At 43.6% G+C, this 22,782-nt stretch overlaps 1 protein-coding gene across 3 annotated transcripts in view; it reads right to left on the bottom strand.

Annotated features, from left to right (window-relative positions):
- SLC4A11 (solute carrier family 4 member 11) overlaps positions 1-22,782 on the bottom strand; it is a 100,156-nt gene that overhangs the window by 42,237 nt on the left and 35,137 nt on the right. For 2 of the 3 annotated variants that reach the window (XM_026072776.1, XM_026072778.1), the window contains exons 4-7: positions 15,487-15,533; positions 10,151-10,382; positions 9,424-9,486; positions 8,794-8,875 (exon numbers count right to left, since the gene is read on the bottom strand). In XM_026072776.1, the coding sequence (XP_025928561.1) occupies positions 8,794-8,875; positions 9,424-9,486; positions 10,151-10,382; positions 15,487-15,533 (424 nt within the window). The remainder of the gene's footprint in view (positions 1-8,793; positions 8,876-9,423; positions 9,487-10,150; positions 10,383-15,486; positions 15,534-22,782) is intronic. The other variant, XM_026072777.1, reaches the window with a different exon arrangement.

Here is a 22,782-nt window from a genome sequence, read left to right as displayed (position 1 = left end):
TCAAGGGAGATAGCATGATTATATCTTGGGCATTATGAAACACACAGCTCTCTCCTGGTGTGCAAGGTTTATAAGGAGACATTTCAGTTGCGAGAAACACACAAGATGCTGTTAAGAAGTGAGCCTTTCACAACTAAGTATTTAACAGTGACTTTAAGTTACTTTCAGCCTGATTAGTGCTTTTGTAGAACTTGACCTCCATGCTTTTATGGAAAATAGCTTTCATGATTAAAAGGCTCAGTCTCCCTCTTCCCCATCTGCTTTTTAACAGCCAAAAAAAAAAAAGGCAAGAACATAACCTGTATTTGCAGTGCTACAGAAGCTCCTGCTAAAGGGTCCTCTTAAAAAAACAAACACCTAAATGAAYGGTAAGCATTTCACACCTCCAAAAGCACTTTGGGAGATGAGATGAAACGAAACTGGAAAAGTTAAGGCAAGGTGCCAAACCAACAGGTTTCCATTTCTCCTTGTGCCTTGGGCAGATCTATCAATATCTGTTTCAATGGCTTTCCCCTTTTGCTCTCAGCTGTTTTCCCCTTTCTGTTAAGGGTGCATTACAGAGACTAAACTGACCTCCACRCTAAGGCCTGGATAGGCTGTAGCAGGCTGAATTCCTGCTTGGATGTAAGTGTTCAGCTGCAATCCAGGCAACTGCACTAGGCACAGAAAGGCCATTCGATTAAGCAGGACTCCCATAACCAAGACCAGTGACCAGCTGTTTGAAACAGAGACCATCTTTGGAGTCCAAAGACCACRTCTATCTCCACACTGGGATATTTAAACAAAGCTGTGATCCAAGGAACCATCACAGGACCTGCCTGGACGCGATCCTGTGCAACATGCTCTAGGTGACCCTGCTTGAGCAGGGGGGTTGGACTTGGATGATTCTCCAGAGGTCCCTTCYAACCTCAACCATTCTGTGATCRTTTTTCCTGTTGGAAACTCAGGAAAAGCAGCAAAGTGACTTGGTGGAGTTGCACAATGCCATGGCAGCAGCAGGAGGTTAATGCCAGCCTGGATTGCAGCCCTTTCACTCCCATAAAAGCCTAATACTTCACAGATCTTCTGGAAAGCGCTGGTGAGACARGCACATGGGTTTTGCCTAGTGACACTGAAGGAGGTATAGAAGTGTCTGTTCTCCCACCTCAAAGTGCTTTTTTTTGGTAGTTCAAAATCACTTAAACTATTTGTTTATTCCTTTCTCATCCAGCAAACACCTGTCACAGTCAATAAGTCATCTCTTAATTTCTTCTCCAAAATCACGGCCCATCTCTTTTCTTCCAACGTGTATTCTCAAGCTCATGCACCCTGAAGGCCATTTCCGCAATGGCTCCTGAAGCTCTTTGGCTAGAGAGGTACTAGCCAGGAGCATAGGACACAGACATGAGATTTTGTAAGTTGTCCATAACTCGCATACAAAGTCACCCCAAGTATTTTTTTAGCAAGTTTCCTTCCAATAGGTGATCAGAAAGTCATTTGATTCATGCAAATTAATCTGACAAAGGCACTTGTTAGAAAGGGGAACTTCCAAACAGCTTTATTAGCATACTATAGGTTATGAGGAAGATGACAGTACTTCATAGATTTCCTAACTCCCCTCTACCATGGCCCCTTGGCCTTTTTCTACTCAAATCAGCCTTGGGGGTGGGGTGGGAGGAAAAGTCAGGGCAAATCCTAAAGTTAGGAATAAGTCTCCTCTAAAGTGTTTGAAAATACAGTCCAAGCTAACCTCTTCTCTAGGCTTAAAAATGCCTAGAGTTTGGAGACCACTGTCAATACCTGATTTAGTTCAGGACCTGCAACAGCCCTTGTCCTTCCTTCCCAAATGATGAAATAAGCACAGTCAGCACCAATTTCCAGAGCCCCTTGTAGCAATCCTGCCGTGGTTGGGCAGCATGAAAGTTACCTTGTGTTACAGATGAGCAAGCTGATGGGGCAGATGCATGAACTCTGGGCTTTAGGCTAACAGGAGAACCATAAAGTTAACCAATATCTTTGGTGAAGATGGATGAAGGCAAGATGACCAATAAGCTGCATGAACAGGGCAGTGAATAGTTAATGCAGCATTAGGAAAAATGACCCATTTGTATCCTGCTCTGTTTGTTCTCAGTCAGCATTTTCATTCTTCAGCTTCTGAGCTCACTGAACAAGTTATTTGCTTTGAAAAGGAGGGCTTTCTAGGCATTTTGAGCATCACTCGTATTCTGGAGATGGCCAGAACCAGATATCAGATACCTACTGCACAGAGGACTGCATTAACACTTTCCAGACCCTAGCTTGTCTACAAGTCAGGTAGTATCTGACCTAGCAAGAAACTCTATTGAACTGCAAAGTGCAGCCAGACAAGGCTTATTACATGGCAAGCACTGGTCCCATTAGCACATGACCCAGTGCTGGAAGTGGGGAAGGACACAAAGGCATGCAGGAGAACAAAAGCTTGTACTTGTTGCGTTGATACCAGCACACAGGAACCTCTCTCTCCCCTTGCTACAGTATGTGAAGTCATGTTGCAATACAGCTGTTATTTGGAAAATCTATTATATAGGGCTATAATTAAGCAACCTACCCATTCTTCAGACTAGAGTTCTGCAGCTAGCTTTCTCTCTGAAGTGACAGTGTCATGCTTTAGCTCCAAAAACTTATCTCTAAGGTTATGCTTTCCAGAGATGACAGTACTGCCAACAGTGCCAGTCCACAGGGCAACAATATCACTTCAACTTAAGAGCTTCTTGAGTTGAGGGGAGGAAAACCTAACTCTTTAAAAGGTTGCTCCTCATCACTGTCTCCCTGGCCTGTCGCTTCTCTCTAGACATGTTCTCAATGTTCTTTGCAGCCACCCCAAGCCTCTTCATTTTTCTAAACAAGCAATCTGTATTTCCCTTGGCTTGAGGGACTGGAAATCTGAGCAATATCAGCATCTCATAGTGCTTATGCAATACTGAAAGATATAGCAACGCTGAGCGCATTCACAAGACACCAGGAAACCCTCTACCATCATTATCCTTTTATATCTGGAACAGTCTTTTATCCACAGAGCTGGARTTTGAGACTTCAAAACTATTCATGAGACTGGATTAAAGAAATCTTCCTACAGTTTCTTCCAGCTCTTCTGTTAAGAGCTTTATTGGCACTGACATGCACATCTAAATCCSAATATTACACCCATAAAATTGAGTGCTGACCACTGAAGATGGTATAGGGCAACTTAGGGATGGAGTCTCAGTCAACATATCTGTACAAGTCTGGCCGAGTCGGTTTAGTGAGGATCAGAATAAAACCAGATTTAAGAAAGTGACACTGAGAGCGGCTCCGAGACATCTATGTGTGGCAGCACGGAGCGGAGAAGTGCAGCCTGGGGAAGGAACGCAGTCTCATCTGCGCAGGGCTTGGTCTCACTCTGCTAAGTCCATTTGTCCAAGCAATAAGTGGTCTCTACTTTCAGTGCCACRTCAGGTCAGTTCTGCCCAGGTGTCATTCTGCATCACACAAACTTTTCTATGAATTTAAACTGTCAGCTCTAATTCACCTACTCCCTGGTCTAAACACTACTGTTCCCACTGTTTTAACTTCAGACGCCAGATACAAATACATTGTGAACCAGAATACAGATCCCTGCTAGACTTGTGCAAACATCTGTAGAAGACAAACCTCTTTGGTTCACATGGAGAAACTCCAAGCTGTTGAAGATTTCAGGTAAAAGTTGGCATATCTCCTGCCTAAAAAAAAATGAGACACTTTTTCCAAATGGAGCAGATGTCTTCAAGCAGCACTTAAATTCCCACTTAAAAAACCTAAATATCTAAAGCCAAAATGAAGCTCTGGACAAGACATTTTTGGCTGACCCTAAAAATCAAATCTTGTTTTGCCAAAGCCTGCAAGTTCCCTTTTGGTTTGGGCTGAACTAAATTTGGTTCTCTTGGTTTGGCCAGCAAGCTGAAAAATCTATTTTCACTCAGTATTAGTCATGTAAGGAAATGCTGGGCTATGATTTAATGATACGAGGTTGTGTTTTCAGCAATTTTATCTTGATCCTCCAATAATTAAATTCACTAAAAGGCCATTTCAATTATAGCACCCATTTCTACTTTGCTGTCCTTTTCTCTTTGCAGGCTGCGTATCTAGCAGCGTTCAGTATGGCATTCAGATGGTGAGAACTGGCAACGCTCCACTGAAATCACTGATACACCGAGTCACACACGCTGAAGATCTGACCTACGCCCAAGATGTTATCAGAGTAATAACACATTTCTCAAACAAATCATAAAAAGGGTCAAATTATGGAGACCCAAGAGAAACAGAAACCCTCTTTAAACAGGGCAAGAAAGGAAGTTAATTCAGAAACAAATTATCCCCTGCAGTAAGAAAAAGTGCCCAGTAGAGGTAATCAGCTAGCCAGCCTTKTCCTGTCCCAATGCAGAACAACAATGACACTTCTTGTTCTCGCACACTGCAAATAAATCTTCCTCTGTGAACCAGCTCCAGGCACAGGCTTTCAGAAACCAAAATTTGCAAGCGAGAAATTAACTTCTGACCAGCAGGACAGTTCACCAGGGCACCAACAGCTCAGCACAGTGTTTTCAGCAAGACATATCAAAATCACCCCAAGCTGGATATAGTTTGGGACTGCTTAAAGGCACTCTGCTGAGCTCTAAAAAGCCTCATCTTCTCTAGCAGTTAATCTCTAAKGAAATTGGGGAGAAAGTATTTCCTACAGTCCAATACACAGGAGAAAACCTCCTCCTCCTTCCACACATACCTGCAGGCACTGAACCAAGGCACCCTTCTCACTAACAGCTCTTTGGGGACTCAAATTCCCAGTTAAGGGTTTGAGTTAAAGAACTCCCTTCTGTTACAGGGCAGCTGCAAGAGCTTCAGCTGTGCAGCATTACCCAGGACAGGCTGAGAAGGGTGCTATGGGCACCTCTATTTTTAATTCTTTGAACCCAAAGAATGCTTGAGAGGTTACACTTGTAAACTTTGGAAAAGAGGCTCTTGTTTAGCAGAATTGATTACAGAATTTGGAGTCCTATAAAGGATAATATTTGTTTTTGTAACTGTTGAATTATTTAATTCCCTACGGCATCCCCTTTGTTATTTGAAAGAAGGGGCACATTTTAAGGAATACACAGTAACTGAAACACTATTTGAAATCTATTCAACACCTAACATAGCAGCAATATGGCTTTTTCTGCAGCTAGTTTGGAACACACATACCTCAAGGTCCAGACAATTTCTTAAACATGCTAGAAAGGCTCTTTTACTTTTGTTTAGAGATGCATTGGTAACGTGTTCCACACAATGATCAATTCTACATTAAGACTGAGAAATTACTACTCTTAAATGTTAATTTGGACAGCAGTTTTACTTAATRTCCATTATCACCTCACACTTCCCATTTTTGAAAGGCTACCTGTTTTTTTTGCATTATGCTCCTCCACAGGAACCATTGCAATGACACTATCAGAATAAGCAATTTTAYAGCAGCATGGACCACATGAACCCATGGAGCTACCCTCTTTGCTTGCAGAGAGGCTTTYCCCCCCCCTCCTTTGCCTGTTACAGCAGCTTTAGCAAATTAGCTTAACACACTGAAGATAAGTTTGCTGCCAATCCATGTGCCTTATCAAGGCAACCAAAAGAAATAGCTCTTCAACTACTCARTACAGTCTATGAAGCAGGTTGTCTCCCCCCCCCCTTTTTTTTTTTCCTTCAACTTTAGGAAAAAACATTTATCTATATATACCCTGGTGAGAAGACTATAGCTCAGAGATGGTGCTGCCCTAGGAATTCCATTCAACTCAGCCAGCATTTATTAAATAATCCACACAACTGCTATTGCTCCTAGGAGGACATTGAGGAGAGATACGCACCATCAGTCAGTTGACAGATACTTTAACATTCTCAACATTAGGGACCCCTTTTCCCACCCAAGGGAAAAAAAAAGCTGTGCAAGAACAAAACTAATAGCCCTCACATAGGGGCCTCCTTCCCCATCCTTCCCAATCCAGACACGCAAAGCATCCAGTCTACCCTCTTCAGGTTCTGGGTCATGGTGGACTTGGCTGGTTCCTAGGGAACTCAAAGCACTTGCCTGGTAGTACACGCACCTGCTGCAGTCACTGCATGCCTGAGGGGTATCAACATGCCTTCCTAAGCTCCTTCCACAAACCAAATAAGTTAAACCTGAATCAGCCCCCAAATCTGTCTTGGGTCAGAAGCCAGTACTTTCCTGATCTTCAGGCTTCAAGATCTTCAATTCCCCAATGGCTTATTCCRTCATGTGGACGAAGCCCAGATCTGCATGGGAAACCTGACCTTCCTAGTGGTTCAATAGACCTGAAATTGTCAGGAGGCAGCCAATTCTAGCAGAAGCAGAATGGCTGTTTCACCCTAGTTTCTCCCTGTCCCTCCCTCTCCAGCTCTTCCCACTGAAGATGAGCACAAGAGTCCTCCCTCCAACACAGAAGAGGGCGGGGGGACACAAATTTGTGTTTCCATTAGGAATGCACTTCTCCAGGCAGCCTCTGCAAAACTTGACAAAAATCCTACACAAGTTTTTCCTTTACGGAYTGAAGCTAATTTAGGCTTTAACATTTCCCCTTAAAAAATCAAGGCAGAAGCAGCACTACCAAAACCATGCCTCTGAGCTGCTCTCATTAATATAATACTATCACAATACTCAAGACTTTCTCACTCATTATGAATAAGTAGTTAAGGCACACACAAACCAGCAGTGCTAACCTATACTCTTTGCTAAACTTTAAATAAAGTTTAGCAAACACTTTAAAGTGCAAGGATAAAGAACAGCACAGAGAAAAGTTAAGTTCTTCCCACTTGTATAGGAAAACAATCCTTCACCAGCAAAGCTTCCTTTTACTTCAGAGCTTTGGAAGCTGTGTTTTGCAATCTGACTTAAAGAAAAAGTGTAAGGTTTAAAAATATGATTCTCAATCTGTTGCACAATAGCTACAGCAGAAATACAGTACAATAATTATCTATTATATTTAATAACTCATCACTGCTTTCCCACCACACTTTCTTCTCTCTTCACAGTAACAAAAGGAAGAAACGAAGAAAATTTTGCACAAGACACCTTCAGACTGTAAGCTTATTTTTCAAATCGTGTTATGGAAGCTGCTATTACTCACATGGATGCATTCAAAGYTTTGGCTCACTTTCTACAGAAAGGCTGAACTCACACTATTAAGCTTCATGTATGTAATCACACCATTTATATCATGACCTCTAGAAGTGTGTTGTTATGAAGTCAACAGCACTCCAAAGCCCTTCAGAGACATATGACATGCTGGGGTGGAGGATACCAAGGGACAGCCAGTCATTCCCCCAYCCCAAGGCTCTCCTCTTCTTCCAGTATAGTTTTCAAACACAACTTTTTAATTTTTTAAATTTAAAATTCCATCTTCRTATTCACCTCCAGACATTTGGACAAAAATCCAGTTCAGTTTGTGGCAAGATTAGATTAGGGATGGGGAAAACAGACTTTTCCAATGAGGTGCATACTACTCTGCCCTTCCCAGAGTAGCATGCACTTACCCTTATTGTATGGCATACGCAGGATAGGGGCAAAGGGAGAAAACTGCACAAAAACACTCTTGATTGACTGTCAGAGAAAGACCATTTTGCTATGTGAACTGATTTTCTCATTTGTGTGATGTGTTCTGTAAATCCCAGGTGTAAAAACAAAGCTGACAGTAGTGCATACACAGCAGACACATTACGTGGTTTGCTTATTTCATAGAACAGAGCCCTGATGTGCAATAATTACCTTTTTAAATAGAGATCACATCTTTCTATCTCATAAGAGAGCAGAATCATAAAAATAGAAAAAATCTGCAAGGCAGAATAATCTCCATTTGTTCCAGCCGTAAGCAGAGGGTAGGAAAAGCAGTGCTAGGAGAAGAAAAGCTATTCTGACAGTTGTCCTAGCAAACTGGCTGTGAATGCTACATTATACACATGTACTCCCAGAGCCCTAAGGCTCCTATCCAATATATGTTAAATCCCAGAGAAATTACTAGGATATTTCTTGACAACTTGACTTAGAGACTACATACGCATACAGCAGACAGACAGAAGACAAATTACCTTTCTTTGGTTGGCCCAGTGACTCACCTGGGAAGGGACAGTTTGGCTCACCCAGCCAAATTGGCTCTACAATTATTTCAAAATCTAGCAAACCAGTTTCAGTGAAGCAGTAGCTGGGAGGAAGCTATCCTGCCTTATAAATCCCAGATGACAGAGTCCTTTATCTTAAGGGTCTGATCCAATGTTTAACAATATCAGCAATTAATCAGAAACCTCGTTAGTGTCTGAATTTCTGACTTCAGTCTCCAGCTGCAGAGTTTAGATGTTTTCAAAGGGCCTAAAAAGCCTTTTGATACAAGGTCTCTGTCCTTGGCAGGGTGAACATAGTCTACAAATTCCCTTGTCCTTTTCAGAAGTACTTCATTAATGTTTCTCAGTACTTAGCATTTTCAGTCTCTGAGATTTTTCATTATTCTTAGCTTGTTAACACCAGATTTAGATAGTATTCCAGCAGCTTAATGCCCTGCACAGGCTGTGGCCATCTCTGCCTAGGCTGCTGCTCCCCCATCTGCAAAACAGAGACCTGATGCAGAGATGGAGATCCCACAGACCAGGACAGATAACTAGATAGGGTATTACCAGTTTGACTTACAAGAACATATTYTGGAGCACTGTTCTTCCACACAGCAAGAAAAGTTACAAGTTTTGAACAGCCTGTGGATTCTGCTAATTAACCCGGGTACTTACATGATACAGAGCCAGGACTGCTGATACTGCACCCCTGTGACTGTCGCTGTGACCCCTTGAATTGTATCTGATAGRAGATGAACTAGGAGGGGAAGAGAAAGAGAGGGAAATGTTACAGGTTTGTATATATTTGGTCTGCAACAGCACATTTCCTTTCAAATTGAAGCTAAGTGCTAATACCAAGCATACTTATTTATCTGCATACTGGACTGATGCAAGGGTGGGGGGGGACAACAGGGAAAGATGGAAATATTTGACCTGATGCTTCTGAATTCTGTCCTTAAATCTTTCACAGCTTGAAAAGACAGCTGTTTTTTCCTCCTAAACTCATCCTACCACAATATTAGATTATTAGATTAGCATTATTCAACACACACACACAGACAGGACTTGAAGAGATTTCCTCTTCCAATTCCCCTGCCCTCTCCCCTCTTTGTAATTACTGTTCTTACAGGTCATTTTATGAAACTGCTCAATTTTTCTCCTTTATTGGCAGAAAGCTTAAATTAACGAGATAAACGCAAAGCGCTAAGACAGGCAGCAAGAAGTAACCAAAGCATGAACATGCTTACTACATGCTCAGGACTTGACATATCTGTTAAATAAATTCACTCAGGCTGTGACAGTTACATTTGAGGTGCGATGTACATGTTTGTTTATTCATTCCTGTTGGCTCTGAAACGTCATGGGTGCCTACAGAGAAATAACGCTTAGTTAAGCTTCTTTACATCTTAGGCTAGAGGGTAGCCTTTTAGTCTATGCTATGACATTCACTTGTAGCTTAAGATGACACTTAAGCCAACAACATTGGCTAGGGCTGCTCCAGTATTGAATTTCTGGAGAAAAACAAAGCACTTCTCACCACTTCCAGTTGACTGGAAGCAATGTGAAGGCACAGCCCTCCCCAGCCAATTCCTCTATACCAGGCAGGTGGTCAAAGCAGTCAACTTCCCCAGCCTGTGTGAATTCAGATGGAGAATCACAAGGCAAAGGAGCCATTTCTGAAGGGACACCAGCAAGTGCCTCTTTGCTTAAGAGCATCAGCCACTTGTCTAAGGACAAGCACATCAGCCTAATGGGTACAGACAGACAAAACACTCCAGTGCTGGAGACTTCTCCCTCTGGAGAATACCCGTATGTCTCATCTTAGTGAGAGAGACCAGATTCCACTAAAGTATAAAAATCCCAGAGACACAAGACTCTTCAGTCCAAGTGACACAGATAAATAAACCCCCGGGTGTGACATGCAACATGCAAGTCTGAGGACTGTGCAGTAGCAAGTGTTCAACACACCACCAATGGAAAGACTGACAAATAACAGTAACCCGCAGGCAAACATGAATCAAGAGTTAGTTACCATTCCCTTCTCGGGGGGTCCCTGAATCTGTGAATAAAGTGCTCATGATTTTTTCAAAGTTGCAGCTTGGCTCYGTGTTATCAGGATCTTCAGCAAAATGCTTCAGCATCTCTCTAAGAACATCGTCCAAGGAGGTTGCAGTTTCATCAAGGATGATGCTGGCTCTGGCCAAGAACCCATCCAGATCTCGGTGGGCTCTGACTTCCTCTTCAAAATTCTTTAACTTCAGGTACTGTGTAAAGAAGAGACCAAAATATTAGACAGCCTTCTGCAATACCTAACTGCGAAGAACTAGGATCTGCATAGTTCACAAGAACAAGYTCACAAGAAAGTTTTATTCCGATTACCACCACCAAACCAAAGATTCTGGAATCACTTTCCCCAACCAGATTACRTTTTAAGACAGTTTTATGTGATATTACTGCATTGAAGGCCTACATTTTCAAGGCTTATGCTAATTTAGTCATCACAGGTGAATGCCTAGACACCATTTAAATCCCGATGTAGAAAGCAGAACTAAGATTAGTTTCATCACCTAGGACGAAGCGCAAAAGTTAGTCTAAAATCATAAATGCTTAAGGTAGCATTTAAAAGTCTCTTTTGGTTTAAGTAATTCAAGATGTTTACAACAACATAGGAAAAGTTATATGAAGAAATATACTTTGAGCTCAGCATCAGGAAGAATTACTAATATGCATCTCTGCATCCAAAACCAGCTCTTCTCAAACCAGGAGCTATCTCTCCCTGTCCTCCCAGTTAGGGAGTCTGGAGAGGGAGATGGGGAACACTGTCTACCTCATCCCCTTTTCACAATCCTTATACCCCCTCCCATCCCCAGTTCCACTCCCAAGGAAGTTCTTGTCTTTTGAGCATATCATTTAACTTTGAATCAGCGTGTGACAGGAGATGACAGAAGAAAGACGAAAGGCTGACACTGTCTCAACTCTCTGCTGGTTCCCTCTGCTGTCCCAGTCACAGGCTTGTAGACCTCTAGAGATGGAAAACACAGCCATGCTATATTACAGTCTCATTTCCCTTCTGCATTTGTCAGCTGTGAAGTTTAATTGAATTATCAAACTACAACATGTCATTCCCATTCACAGTTCTTGGAAATCCACACATACAGTTAGCACTCACAGTAGCTGTCAAAAGTGACCAACGGTCTTGTCCTCCTTCAGCAGTTTGAGATCAAATGCAGAAATGGGATTTGGACTCCATTATATGGATCTTCCATCCCACTGGAAACCAGTGAGGCTTGAGTTCATGATGTTGAGAACCAGATTTTATAGATGCATTTATGGTCCTGGGCAACCTGCTCTAGGTGACTCTGCTTGAGCAGGCAGGTTGAACCAGATGACCTCCAGGAGGTCCCTTTCAACCTCAGCTATTCTGTGATTTGAGCTCCTTGCTCCCCTTAAACTCAGTAAGAATCAAGCTCCAAATTCCTTTTACGAATCTGACTCCGAGTTGCTTCCATGACTAGGAGCTTGGCACATTCCTCCCATGTTACCAAACTGTCCCAGAGTCTGAGCCAAAAGATTCCCTCCTCACACATACCCCCTCTACCTTTTCCATTTATAGCCTAGACACAGCGAAGAATGCTAACATCTCACTAATTACTGTAATTATCAAGGCAACTATCAAGTTGTCAGTACACATCCATTGCAATTAACACTGTTTTACTTTGCATCAATCATTTCTTACACAGCATAGTGGAGACAGAAGAGTCTCTCAAGGATTTTAGCTCCCACCCACAAGCCTTTGTTGCCATCTGTTCTTAGGAGAGGAGACAGTGAAATAATTGCATTACAATCCCAACCAAATGAGGCCACATAACTTTGAGTGGCCGAGTCTTAGGCTGTCGCTGCACGAGAATTGATTAAAAACACGTATAGCTGCTGCTGTAAGCTGGTCATAACAGGTGTTTGTGGGGTCACCACATGACCAGCAACCATCTCTCAGAGGAGATGAGCTGCTTTTCCTGAAGCAAGTTATCTCACATGCAGAGTCCAACCCGAGATGTAGGTTCAAACAGCAGAGGCCAAATGACCTAGAGAGGATTTAATAACGTGGATGGCACAGATAGTAGCCAAGGAGATATTGGGAGGATTAAGAGCATCAGGAGTACCGGCCTGCCATGAAGGTGCCCTCATGGGTACCACTGCACTGGGGAGGTATCCAAAAAAAACCAAAGCAGGGGYTTCATGGCACCAACTTCTTCCATGCACAAGGGAAGCCCCAAAACCCAGAACCATAAAGGGGAAAAGTTGGCCTGAAGGGATGACAGAAATGAATCAGAGACCTTTAAGTACAGGACTATCACATGCGTGCATCATCTCAATCAACATCAATTCTCCAGCACGCTGTGCAAATCTGCACCACCAGGTTGTTATGGAAAGGCACTCCCACCACCTTGTGCCCCAGAGAAAGCGGTGACAGCACCAACCCCATTCCCTGTGTGGGGTGGGGTTCGCAGAGCACAACTGGGCTGTCAGCAACTTACTGCATATCACAAGGATTTGRCTCCAGCTTTGCCAAAGGTTTCTGGCAATGCATTGGATAAAYCTTTTTCTAGACCTCAGTCCTGTTTTCTTTCCCCACTCCTGAACAGGAGTCCTTACTGGCATGCCCATAACATCAGGGAAAGATATGCATGTTAAACATCGCAAGATAACTTGCTAGCATGGGAGGATATAAATACATTTTTTTCTAGCTGACACACTAAGAGAATTAGTTGGAAGTGCTGGTACAGCAACACCTGGGAGTTAGCTCAAACAACCTGCTCTACAGTCAGGACACCCACTGGTTTAGAGAGAAATTAATGACTGCTCCTTCACAAGTATTTTTAGCTAGCTAGTCAAATCACACAAAGATATGTGGTGCTGGAATCTGCTTAGCAAAAAAACCCAAGACAGCTACCCAATAGTAGCTTTAACAGAGCCAAGTATCCACAAATGCAAGGCTGCACACATATTATGGCAGGAAGAACAAAGGCTACTGAGCTTACAGAAACGAGAACGCCTTGAAACAGCCTCCCTCACTTCAGGCAGGCAGGTCTACTGGCCACCCACTATAAGTCAAAGTTGCACACTTGATCCGTACAAAATAAAGCTTTCAAACACTCAAGAAGGTCCAAAGGTTAGTTATCTGCTGGGCTGCTGCTCTGGATCACATCCATTTCCAGACACTGCAAGCACATTACAAGAAGAGGTGCCAAAGTGTGTTGTCCCAAGCACAACTCCATCTTTGCTGCTGTCATGGGCACTCAGGGCCATTTCCTCAGAAACTCACCGAGATAGGGATTAAACAGTTCAAAYCCCAACAGCAGCCTCTCTAGCTTCCCCGTTCTTGTACCTACCAAGTGCAATGGTAGAAACTTGCCCAAGACATGGATTGCCCTGCCAATGCTCCCAGAGAGGCACAGAAACATGTGCAGCCAGAGACAGGGACACCCTGGTGGGGAAACATCTCCAGACAAAGCTTCTGATTCTACCACTTTTCTAGCGATTCCCTCTTCCTAGTCACACAGAGCCATCTCTCCAGTGACCCAGATTTGTGTCCTCGCTAAGTGAGGCAGTCCCACATCTCCCCCCGCAAGGCTCTTCCCACTGATCTTGCCATCCTGTCAATCCTCTGTTCCAGTGTCTTATGCACGGCTGCCTCTATATAGGGAAGGCTGCAGCAATGCATCACCTCTGAATGCATTATCCACAGATATTCTGAAGATGCAAACAGTAGAAACTCCCCTCCAAAAAAGCCTCTGTGCACAAAATCCTCTTAAGTCCTCAGTGAAGGACTAGCCCTATACAGTCAGCGTGGGAACAGTTTGATTGAAAACCCATACGTCTCTGTAGATGCCTCTAGTCCCCAATTTCCTTCATATTTGAAGCACACAATTCCACCTATCCTCCCTGGAGGACAAAATTGGCAGTAGTATCTTTTCACAAGCCCAGCTAAAGCAGGATAGCTCTGGTATTTGTTGCTCAACAGCACATTAAAATGCTTAAGCATGAATTATGCGCCAAGAAAGCACAAATCCTACAGACCTGAAAAGAAAAAGAAATTAGAAAAGTCACTTGTGTTAGCACCTCCCAACTATTTCCTATCAGATTTAGGATCCTGCATTTGTGTTTAGAATTGCATTTGAAGTGACCAAGTTCTTATGTTACTTTAAATCTAGAGTATAAAACTCTAAGCAGCTTAGGTACTAATATTAACCAAGACAAATTATTTACAAAGACTTCAGCTCCTGAGCATGGCTGTCAGGCATACAGAACAGTAAATTAGAGCTTTTATGACTTAACAAACATCTTATGTTTAGATTAAAAAAACAACCACCACCACAACTTTTTGGGGGTGGGTATTTACTTCTCCTGGAAGTATTTACACATTTGCCTCGCAGTACTAACTCAGTTTGCTGAAATACCTTCTCAAGCTTTGAGCATAAATGTTGGCTTAGAGGCCTAAAAGCAAAGCAGAGCTGCCAGGGATTTCCTAAAAAACCCCATGGCTTTGGTGCAGAGCTTTATGAACCCAGGTTACGACCTTTGAAGAAACCTGCAATAGTTTACTTGCCAGGATCAACGATGAAAGGTTTTCATGCAGAYGGCTGGCCCCTCCAGCCAGTGTACCGCGCAAGAGGCAGGGTGACTTAAAAAGCACTACAAGCCATGCAAAACCCCCCAAAAAACAAGATTGCAACTGGTATTAAGCATCAGTCCATTTCCCCTGCTGCATGCTTTTTGCATATTTTCACGTAGTTGGAGGTTTGCAGCAATACCACCAATACAAGGCTTTTGCATTTGTGCCTTATCATTATCAATTTAGGGTCTCCAGAGTAAGCATAAACTAAATGCCGTTTCACAATCGTCCTTTCAAGAGTGCATGTTTCCAGGGAGTTCATTCCTGCTGAACCTTGTGAAGGCAGATCTGATTAGCTGGGATAAACAGGAAACCAAATCACAGCAATGTCTATTGGGTGTTTTTGTTTTAGGCTCGAGACAAGCTAAGCAGCCCGAATCTCTATGGCGTACACTTGGATCCCTTCGCAGGCAGCTGCGGAAGAGTGATGAATTAATGTGTCAAGGAATTGTCTGGGACAAAAAACAGGGGAACAATCAGAATTACAAAGAAATTGTTTGGAAAACGAACACCACATGGCTTTTAAGATTTAAACGAAGACAGAGGAATTTAGGGAAAGAGGCATTAATGTCTTCTGTTCAAGCCAGAAAAAAAAAACAAAAACAAAACACTACCCCCTCCAAGTGCTTCAAGGCTCCTTTCTCTGCTTCTAAATTACAAAAAATGTTAGTTTATTATAAATAATTCCTACTTACCTTCCTTGATGTGTGTAGTAACACGCAGCCAGCATTTTCATTTTCAGCTGGAAAGAAAAATTGAGGAAATGTTACTATCACAGGTACCTGACAGGCAGCAGGGATCAAGCAGAAGGCTCAGAGCAAGGTGAAAGATTGTTCTCTTGGCAGCAGATGATCTCTAGAGAGAAGCAGAGATTCAATTTTACAACATTTCTAGTTTTGGAAATGTGAACCAAGCACAGAAGCAGCCTTCTGTATTATCATCTGATCAGCTGTGTTTTTATTTTTGTCCTGCAGCTTTTGTTTTGTTTTTTAAAGATTTCATATGTATTTTTACTCTCCGCTCCCCTCTTGGATAGAAGATCCTCATAGGACTCCTAATCCCTTAAGGTAATCATTTAATCCCATGCATCGCTGTTTGATAGAYTGAGGCTAAAATTGCATGAGTCATCCTCGTGCGGAGCCCATTCTCATACTCGTCAAAAAGTCAACAACAGCCAGGCGCTTCCAAGGGAGCGGGCTGCGAGAGATCACACACAGCAACTTGAAGATGAGCACATTAATGTCTTGTCAACTCACCACACTGCCTCCATAAATCTAACTGTAAAGAAACAGAGCTCTTAAGTCTCTAAACACCAGTTTTCTTTAAGTGTCATTTAATATGTAGCTAAGTTACAAGGATGCGGGTACCCAGGAAGTTCCCATTTCAAGCTTCCAAGCATCCAGGTTATTACTTTCTCAGGGTATCTATTAAGTATTTTGGTGAAAACTAAAAATAGTCTTAAAAAAAGCCCCGTTGTTTTTGCCACAACTGACTCTGTACTGTCTTCATCGAAAAATGCTCCTCTGTAGGATCACTAGTACCATGTATGGACATCTGTCCCTAAAGGTACAGTTTGYGCATCCTTCTTCCTGAAAGTCCTCATCTTCACACTCTCCAAAAACACAAGCATTCAGCCACTACCAAAATTATACRGGAAGTGTGTGAACAGTTTTCATTTGAATGAGTGTAGTGACAGCATGGAAAAAAAAACATTGAAGGCCAGAAACCTTTCCACAGGCCAAGCTGTGGAAAAGCAGAGATGTTACACACAGTTACAGATATTCAGGGGAAGTTTTCCCTTCCTTTCCATATCAGGATTTCCAAAGCCTCACCTGTAAAAACTGCTGCAATCCCATTTCATAGACTCACCCCACAGGCAGGCGCCTGTGAGCCTCACTCCACTACCCTCCGAAAAAATAAGCTGCCTGCAGATGCAATTCGGTCACAGACAGAATGACAACACCAGAGCTCCAGAAAAAGCAATGACAACTGCAGATGAAAAGCTGTGAAATTTAGTTTTTTTTAAACCTAAAGCATCACTGATCAACCAGGAATTCAAATTGTGTTCACACCTAGGTTAAAAAGGCTGGGACTCGAACAGGGAATAGAATTGACTTTGCAGTCATTTCCCCCGTAGAACAAATTTAAGACTGTTCAGAGGCTGTGGTTATGTTACCCATCTTCTCCCAAAGTTTGCTTGGATGCTGTACATGTGATTAAAAGAATCACTTACTAGACAAGTCTGCCTGGTGCAACAGTCCCAGTTATTACTGCTTTTGACACATCCTTTGGAAAACAAAAGCTGTTTTATCTTGAAAATGCTATTTATTATTAAAAAGCAAGCACCCAGCTAAACCAGAAACATCAGGCATTTTCCTCAGGCTCTTACATTTGTAGTTCTCCAGTGCTCACTTACTCAATTTGCAGTCTAATTACATATGCAGAAGTATGCTGGAAGATTTAGAAGCCATAAATATTCATCCAGGAGAAAACATGTTTTGGTTCTTCAGCTTTTGCAAGAAATCATTCTAGAGACAAAAAAATACCCACAACCCTGAACAATAGAGAACATGCGTGAAAAACATATCTGCAGTCTGTCCTTCACTCCACTCTTAGATGCACACAAACACAATAGAAACTCATGCTGCCCTTTTATCACGCAGCATCTCCCTTCGTTCCTCCTATCAATTTGAAGTGTATACCAATCCTCTTCGTTGACAGCACTAAGGTACTCATCTTGGATGAGCTCTCAGGGTTGCTTTATCAGCACAAGCAAAAACATGAAATTACATCTGTTTGACCAGGGTCTTTCAAAGTTCTCAAAAAAGCCATTCCGGGCATGGTGACTTTTAGAAGGCCTCATTCATCATTTCATCCAGCAACATGCCGCCTCAGTCCCAGTCCAAAGGAAGGAGACAGATGGATAACACCAACCCAGTTGGGCTATGATCTCAAAGGCCCACTGGAGGGTTTATAACATGACTAATGGACAGTAGCTAACAGAAAAATGGGGAAACACAGACTTCCTAAGTGCCTTTTTACCTGGCTTATGAGCTACCCGTTTGCCTACCACAGGGGAATCCCACTAGGCGAAAGAAGGTAAAACCGCGCAGAAGGTTGCCAATGGCACATCTGCTGGGAGATGGTTGGGCAAAAGCCTGCTAGGACTAAGTAACACTTCCCTCCTAGCTTCATTCACAACCGTCTCCTTCCTGGCATCCCCACTGCTTCCTTCCAGGTTTGGAGGGGCTGGAAAGAAGTGACAGCATGCACCCTTGCACCCCACGGGGCAAAGGGGCTATAGAAAAATATGAATTCATCCTCGACTGACAACAGGGAAGCGTCTACAGATGAACCATCAGTTATGTATTGCTGCCAGGCATAATAATCCTGACTTTCAGGTATGAAACCTGGTTAATAAAGCTATACGAAAACAGAAAGAAGAGGTCAGGGCCATGTAATATTGTCATTTCTATTTTTTGTGGTCCTCCCTGCTGGACAAAACACTGCAAAAGTCTATTTTAGGCAAGGCTGCTAGATCTGAGCCTTTTATTGTCTCATCTTCACACATAGTTAAAGGAGAGCTGCTAGAGGGGGCTGACTATCTGTTAGGCTGTGCTCCAGGTTCTGACCAGAGGAAAACCAAAAAGTCAGCAACACATCAGATGCTCCCTGGAGCCTACATCAAGGTAACAAGCATATCCCAGTTTTCTAGGACGTACATACACTAGTATGCAGTATTACTGAATACACTGCAAGCGGCTCACGGAGAGTTAACTTCAATTTTTAGCAACAGTGATAAATTGCCAACATTAGATTTGTTCTTACAGTTATGTCAGCACACTCAGAGCCCTGGCAGTGCACCATGGCATGCCTCCATTTTTTCTTTCCCACCATTTGTAGCAGAGCAGGACCAGTCAGCTTCTAGATATTAGCAAAGAGATTTAATATTTGGAAGCGAGAAATGCAGTGGGAAATTTCTCTGCTGTACCCCAAAGCAGTTTGATCCCAACTGGCATTTACATAACACTGCTGAGCACAGCAGCCCAGAGAAATGAAGTCATCTACTTGCTTTTTCTTTCTCCTTAGAAGTTCACAGCATTTCCTATGCAAAGGCAACCCTGAAAACAAACTCAAAGTCATAAGCCAAAGTTTAAAGCTTTTCTCCTTCTGCCTTAGAAATCTTGCTTCACTTGCATTTCCCTTTTATGCCCCTTCCCTGCACAGGTCCCCAGTGCTATCCTTAATACCTGGGATAACCAAAAAGTCTTTGGAGGGAACCAGCTCTGTGGGGGCACAGAGGATATATGTAACATCTTAAGGCCACATTTTCTTTAGGATACAGGGGTAGAAACTAGAGAGCAGGAACTCTAACTGCACAGGTGTCAAAGTTACTTTAGATCCGTGTGCAATCCCCAGCACATCAGGATAGCAAATAGGCTAATAAATCAGAGAAGAATATTACATTAGCACTTCCACGCTTTTCTCAGAAAAACACCAAGAATCAAGCTTAAGTGGAAGCATTTCAAGGTTTTTATAAAAAAAGCTATTTTATCTGGACATTGGCAATTTTTCCAGGGCCCTGAGCAAATCTAAACTTCAACTGCTTATGTTGGACCACACTGTAAGYGGCAAAACTGTTCTGCTATGAGAATCTCGTGCCTTAAAGAACACATTGACACACGGCACAAGGGGAACCTGTTAGCAGCAGCGGAGATAACGCTAGCTCGTCACTGGTGACGAAGGATTGCACGAGTAGGATCTCAAGTATATCTTTCTCTTTGGTGGCCTGGCTGCTCCAAGCCTGGACTCATCCCCATCGGACTCGAGTTATTTAGGCTAGAAAACTATGTTCATAGCCCAGCTATCCCACATTCCCACGATAAGAGTGGTGGGCTGAACTGCCCCTTAGCAAAGGGCCTCCACCAAGCAGAAAGCTTAAAAACAGCCAGGTTCACCCCTCTTCAGTAGACAGCCACATTAAAGGCAGCTGGAAATTAGCAGCTAGCTGCAAGTTTTTGAAGCAGGTTGGAAAGGGGCAGGCAGGATGGGAAGGAAAGCCTCACCTGAAAAAAAATCAGCATAGGCATTGCAACGGTCTGGCAGGCGGAGAACTATCGACTCACACCAGTTTTGGGCCATTGCTGAGGGATTGGAAAGAGACAGACTGCACAGACTGACCAAAGCTCTCGCACATGACCAGGGTCAAGATAAGAGAGCATCGAGCACTGTGTCACTCGACACCCCTCCCACAACGCCTCAAACACACACACCCCACAAGAGCAAATTTTCAGTTTTAAAATAAAAGCAGCAATAGGTTTTATCACTATCTTTTGGGGGGGGGGGGCAGGGCAAAGATGTATTTCTTTGCATGCCAGCTGGCCCCCTAAACAAGGGTTGGGCACTCAAAACCTTGGGGAAAGGTCCCCAAAGCAAACCCAAAGCGAAGAGCCTAGCACGGAGAACACGGCCTTCTTGCATAAACGCCTGCGTTATCCCCGCTCCCCCCCCTCCTCCGTCCACTTAATAAACATCGCTTTGAAAACACCCTAATCAGGAAATTCGGACGGAGGCCACCCCCCCACACAACACAATCGGTGTATCCACTTTCCATTAGAGTATAGGAAGCTTTAAGAGTCCAACATCCCACACTGACATCAAACTGCTAAAATAGGAGTTATCAGATGGAACGCGTGGGTCAGTATTGTGCCTCGAGACATAAAAAGGACCTTGGTATTAATGTGAGGAAATGTGACTATTGTGTGCAGAATGATACCCATTCAGGCCCAGACCACTTGTCTCTGGACACTACTCTCTCTGGAATATCCTTGGCGCCAGCATCTAGCGTTTCTCCTCGTCCCCTTAAAAAAAAAGTTATCTCTGCAGCGGCTGGGCTGTGAGTTAGAAAGCGGTGTTTTCCTAGTAGCAGCCGCGGGTGTGCACGTGCGTGTCTCTGGAGTGGATGGCAGGAAACTGTTGATTCTCCGTATCTAGGAATGATCAATTGTGCCGAGGGTGGAACAGGCTTTAATTTCTTGTGAAGCGTAAATTGTGTTCCATTATTCCACCCCCCTCCCCACGCACACAAAGCCACATCCTGCCTTCCGATTGGTTTTTCGCTAGCAATCGGAATTCTTCCTCCCCTCCCCAAAAAACCCTTTCACACTGCTTCATGGAAGCCTTCTACAGCTAAAGCCACCAATATGAGCACTGGCTGTAAGTGGCAGCACACGCTGCAAAACATTTAGCAGCTACAGCTGCTAAAGCGAGACCTAAGTTTAGGAAAAATTGTGCAAATCCCTCTATTGCAACCTGGGATGGGGAAGAGATGGTGGATTTGCCAGAGACATTTAAAAAAACCCCAAGCCATGAGAATAAGAGCCAAGCTGTGAAAATATTTCTGTGGCTGATTAAAGGGAGCTGCCAAATTTTGCACTGCTTTGGGATGCCTGTGCTGGAGGACCGCTGCTCTCCAGCTCGAGGCAGTGGTCCCTTGCACCCTTTTCTCCACTGTAACATGCCACCATCAGAGCACCACGACCAACTGCACRGCTGTGTCCTTGCTTACTTCCCAGACCCACCGCAACCAGTTATGCTTGCAATGGGAAACCTGCCAGATTTCAGGCCCAATCTGAACCAAGCCTCCCTGTTGCTGTATTAATTTACAGGGATTCATTTCAAAGCATTCCACAGATAAAGCTGGAACTAACAGGTTAAACCCCATATAGTTAGATGCTTCTGTTACAGGCTGAGAGGATGCAGGTATGTACGCCCACACCCCAGGCTCCAGGGAGATTTATGCAGAGCCCACATACAAAATACAGACAGTCAAACAAAATTTACATCTACATAACTCTGAGTCAAAAGGATTAACACTTCTAGATAGAAGAGAGAAGAAAAACACAGTTGTAAAGCCAGGTAAGGGAACCAACAAGCTACTACATAGCTAGCAGTAGCTATTAAATAGGTAGGAGTATGTAGGATATCGGTCCCAAGGGAAAACAGGTCCCCTCAGGGGTGACAGGTCCACCACTGCCCACCCGACATGGAATCGCTGATGCCRAGGATCCTGTCCTCTCCCCAAAACACAGGGCAGTGATATGGCTGGAGGCAAGTGTTTAAACCCAGTGAGGTACTGCAGTGATGGGCTCAGAGCTGCAGCTATGTCTGCTCACAGCCTGGGCTCTGGAGGATTTATGCACCGAGATAGTTTGAACCAAGCTCTTCGGCCCTGCAGCACCTCTCACTTGGTGGCTAATCAACACACCCGGGTCCTCTGACAGGAGATGATCAGTCCAGCTTGGGGCTGCCATGTGAACACAGCTTTGCCCTCTGCCTTGGGCAGAGATGTAAGAAAGGGGATGAGAGGGAAAAGGGACTCCATTTGGGGCAGGAAAGCAGTACCAGCTCCTACAAGAGCAATGGCAACAGGGCACAGGCTTGGTGTATTTTACTTGCACATATTTACCGTGGCTGCTTCTAAGGCTCAAGCTTAAAACAAGACCCAAAAGATGACCACTTCTCCTGTGAATGCCCTACAGACCCTCACCATGACCCATCCATTCCGGAACAGCTGTCTCCTGAAAACTTGGGTTTTGCTTAAACCTTTGTTTCAGGCACAAGTCTCTTGATAAACCACTCCAATCTCTCCCAAAGCAGACAAGTGATCCCAGGCCTCAAAGTATCCAGCTTCAAATAAAAAGGCATGCTTTTAGGGTGGAGCTACTGACACCTGCTGAAGATTGAATTCTCCCCACCAAAACCTAATCTAGGAGTCTCGGAGGCAGAAGAGAATAAGAAAGCTTATCAGCTACCACAAGGAAGCAATAAAACACAGGACAAAGGACCCAAGTGTCAAAACTGAGAAATGTTTTTAGTGTCTGGGCCTCTGCACCGATTTGGGCTCAATATTCAATCTAACAGCAGCCCATGTTAATTAAAAACAAAACAGGCCATACCTTAAACCCTGTATTTCTTGAAGCTATCCCCTT

This window comes from Apteryx rowi, unplaced genomic scaffold, assembly GCF_003343035.1.
Source record: "Apteryx rowi isolate R43461 unplaced genomic scaffold, aptRow1 scaffold_35, whole genome shotgun sequence".
NCBI lineage: Eukaryota > Metazoa > Chordata > Aves > Apterygiformes > Apterygidae > Apteryx > Apteryx rowi.
The sequence above is the reverse complement of the archived record's forward strand: the minus strand, read 5'-3'. Positions and strand labels throughout refer to the sequence as shown.